Below are 3,927 nucleotides of genomic sequence, written 5' to 3' on the forward strand. Positions count from 1 at the left end.
ACTTCTTAAGAAAAACATTTTGCTGAAAGAGGGAAAACCATCAGTATATCAGCTAGCAACTGATTGCTGTGATTGTTATTATCGACATTACAGTTTAGGAAACATCAACCCTTTTAAAACAAATAAAGTGATTTTGTTAGTAGGAGAAACAGGTACAGGAAAGACAACACTGATTAATGGAATGGCCAACTACATCCTGGGAGTGGACTGGGAAGACAACTTTAGATTTAAACTTGTACATGAGGTAACCAATCACAGCCAAACCTCTGTGGTCACAGCGTATCAGATGAATCATGAAGATGGATACAAAATTCCTTACACCCTCACCTTAATAGACACCCCAGGTTTTGGAGACACTCGTGGAATAGAACATGACAAAAAGATCACGGAAGCCATCTATAAGTTCTTTACAACTGACGGCAACATTGACCATATTGATGCTGTGTGCTTTGTAGTTCAGTCTTCTTTGGCACACACACAGAAATACATTTTAAATTCAGTGTTTTCTATTTTTGGAAAGGATATCAAGGACAATATACTGATTCTTATAAATTTCTCAGATGGAGAGAGACCCCCAGTACTGGAGGCTATAAAAATTGAAAACATCCCCTACTCTCAGGACAGCAATGGAGACCCTGTTCACTTTAAGTTTAATAATTCAGCTCTGTTTGCTAATAATCAGACAAGTAACATGAGTTTTAATAAGATGTTCTGGGACATGGGCAAAGACAGTATGGGAACATTCTTTACATCATTAAATCAAATGCAGACTAAAAGTCTTAAACTTACCAAGGAAGTTCTAAAAGAAAGGAAGGAACTTGAGGTCACCCTACAGGCTTTACACCCACAGATCAAGTCTGGGCTGGCACAGCTAGAAGCAATAAGACAAAAAGAAGTAGTTTTGCAGCAGCAAAGACAATTAATGGAAGACAATAAAGATTTTGAGTTTGAGATAACAGTAACTGTACCAAGGAAGGTAGACACAGGGGGTAAATTCGTAAATAACTGTCAGAAGTGTCACTTCACATGTCATTTTCCTTGTTCACATGGGGATGACAACATGAAAATACAATGTTCTGCTATGCAAAATGGGTATTGTACAATCTGTCCTGATAAATGTGTCTGGTCTGTTCATTTCAACCAAAAGTACAGGTGGATATATGAGGAGCTAAAAGAGAAGAGAACTTATGAAGAGATAAAAAATAATTTTGAAAAAGCTTCTGGGGAGGTGATGACTACAGAAAAGATATTAACAGAACTAAATGATGATTATAAAATTGTGAGACAAAATATGTTTATTCTGATAAACCGAGCCTCGCAGAGTCTGAAGCGTCTCCATGAAATTGCCTTGAGACCTGACCCACTGACAACCACAGAATACATCGACATGATGATAGAGTCTGAGAAGCAGGAAGTTAAACCCGGATATCAGGAGAGGACCAAGTCACTGACTGATGTCAAAGAGATGGCTGAGCTAATAAAGAAGATTGAGAAGGGTGAAGCTTTGTTACCAGAGTATGAGGATCAACTTCCAGAAGACATAAAGAAAGGCCTAGTAGAGTCTCATATAGGTTTACTAAAAACTGCTTATAATAAAATTACCACATCTCTTAGCACTTCCAAAAATGAAGGAAAACGGTTCACCAACTAATACACTTGGTAAAACACATACGTATCTGAACAAACTGTTTTAGTGCAGACAAATGTAATATGCTGCAGCAGGTACCTGACATTACTTCATACATACCTTGTTTTTTGTTAACGATTATTTAATTAGTCACACTCATATTTATCCAGATTTGTATCCCACTTTGCCTAATAAATAATGCAGTGTTTTATTTGCCTGAACTAGACAGAAATCCCTAAATAAGAGAGAGATGTATAAATATATATATATATATATATATAAAGCAATCGTATCCAGCACTTTGACCACAAGAATATATAAAAAAAAATTAAAGGAAAATAATACTCCAAACCAATTATATAATACCAAACAAACATATTGTTCATTGCTAAACCAAGATAAATAACGGTTAAGGATTGTATAAAGCTTAGATAGAATGCAATCATACATATAGCTAAAGAACATGATCTAAGCTAAGAGTATATTGCCAACCTCCTACTAGTCCCATGTGTATTACTGAGCCCATGGACTATGAGGCCGATTTAACCATGCCTTGCAGTCAGGATACGCTGTAGCGTATCATGTCCGCCAGACATCGACATTTAGCATTGCGCAAGCAGTTCTAGTGAACTGCTTGTGCAATGCTGCCCCCTGCAGATTTGCAGCCAATCAGCCACTAGGGGGAGTATATTAACCCAATTGTATTTGATCAGGTTGATTACTATCTGCCACTCAGAGGCAGCGGACCAGTTAAGGAGCAGTAGTCTTAAGACCGCTGCTACTTTACTGCTGTTTCCCACGAGCCTGAAGGCTCATGCGGAAACAGGGGGATCAGGGGCCATTCGGCCCTTGATAATTCGATCCCTATGTGTTTATAATATTAGGCAGATCACCCATAATATTGTACATTTATATTACACATTTTCCTTTGAGCTACAGGGATGCAGAATTATACTATGCTGCCAGTATATACTTCATAGCTTGAGTATATTAATAGCCAGTCTTTCAAATCCGGAAGTGTGCTCATATATGCTTCTTAAGAAAGGAAAGGATTTAACAATCTGAGCTAACTAAACACTTGGGGACAAATCCATCACCTAATCTCCTATATAGATCCAGAGCTCACTGCTACTGGTGGGTCGCTCTTTATCAGTAACACATTGGTCCCTCCTTGACAACAACAAGATGAGGACACCAGGGCTTATGGTTACAACATTGAGATACAACTAACACAATCCTTACTGCAGCAATGCTCACCTGGCAGCCTACAGTTACAGCTTATGTCACCCATAATGCTTTTCTCTTCTAGCTCATATGTTAATACTTTATTGTATCATTGTTGCTTATGATGATTTATTGATGTTTCAGTATTCACTTGCACTGATTATTTCTCCTGATTAGTAAAATAAAATGTAATCATTACAATAAGCAAAGAGTCTTTTTTTATAAAACATTATCACATCCTAAACTTTATCTGACATAAATGGTTAAAGATGATTTTTTTTGTGCTTGGCTTTAGAAATGCATTGCTATCTGAAAAGCAAAGAGTTAAACTGTGTATTCCATCACCGGACAGAATGATATTAATGTGACACTAAGGGGCCCATTTATCAAGCTCTGAGGAGGAGGACAGAGATCGCTGCAATTCAACCAGATCGAATACGATCAGGTTGATTGACACCCCCTTGCTAGCGGCAATCTGCAGGGTGCGGCATTGAACCAGCAGCTCACAAGAGCGGATAAATAAAAATATTCTTTTTAACTAATACACTTGCTGCTGGATTTTATCTGGGAAACCATCTATACTCCTGCATCAGTTTTCGGAGCTATCTTATCTGCTGAAACAGTCAGCTGGGTGGCTTAGAAGTTAAAGTCTGTGTATATTGCACCTGGGGGTGCTTTGCTACATGTAAGTGTGCATATTCCCAGTATACACTTAAACTTGTGCAAACTGTACTGGGCTATGTTGGCTCTATATCCTCCCCTTTATGAACCAGGAGGACCTCACTGGTGAAGAACTACTCAGAATTATCTCTGCGTCTGTTCAGTTTTCTGGGCAACTGTGAGGTTCCAGTCTGCTTCCTTGCACTTTTTGGTGCTATTCTTTTGTGAGTAATAGTCTTACATATTTTGCTTGTCCCTTGGTATTGTGGTAATAGGCCATTGGGCGCCTCTGTGTTTCTTTATTCTCCCCACAGCTAACCCCAAACACACTCCCATCCCAGACAGCCCCCCACACACAATGCCCCACAGCCAACCCCAGACACACTCTTATCCCAGACACTCAAACACAAAGACAC

General features: G+C 38.8%; 1 protein-coding gene across 1 annotated transcript in view; it reads left to right on the forward strand.

Moving 5' to 3' along the window:
- LOC128659694 (uncharacterized) overlaps nt 1-3,060 on the forward strand; it is a 142,965-nt gene extending 139,905 nt beyond the window's left edge. Inside the window, exon 3 of the mRNA XM_053713265.1 lies at nt 1-3,060. This exon is cut by the window's left edge and continues 2,041 nt beyond it. Coding sequence (XP_053569240.1) covers nt 1-1,651 — 1,651 coding nt within the window. The 3' untranslated portion in view covers nt 1,652-3,060.
- The last annotated feature ends 867 nt before the right edge of the window (nt 3,061-3,927 follow it).

This window comes from Bombina bombina, chromosome 5 (genome assembly GCF_027579735.1).
Source record: "Bombina bombina isolate aBomBom1 chromosome 5, aBomBom1.pri, whole genome shotgun sequence".
NCBI lineage: Eukaryota > Metazoa > Chordata > Amphibia > Anura > Bombinatoridae > Bombina > Bombina bombina.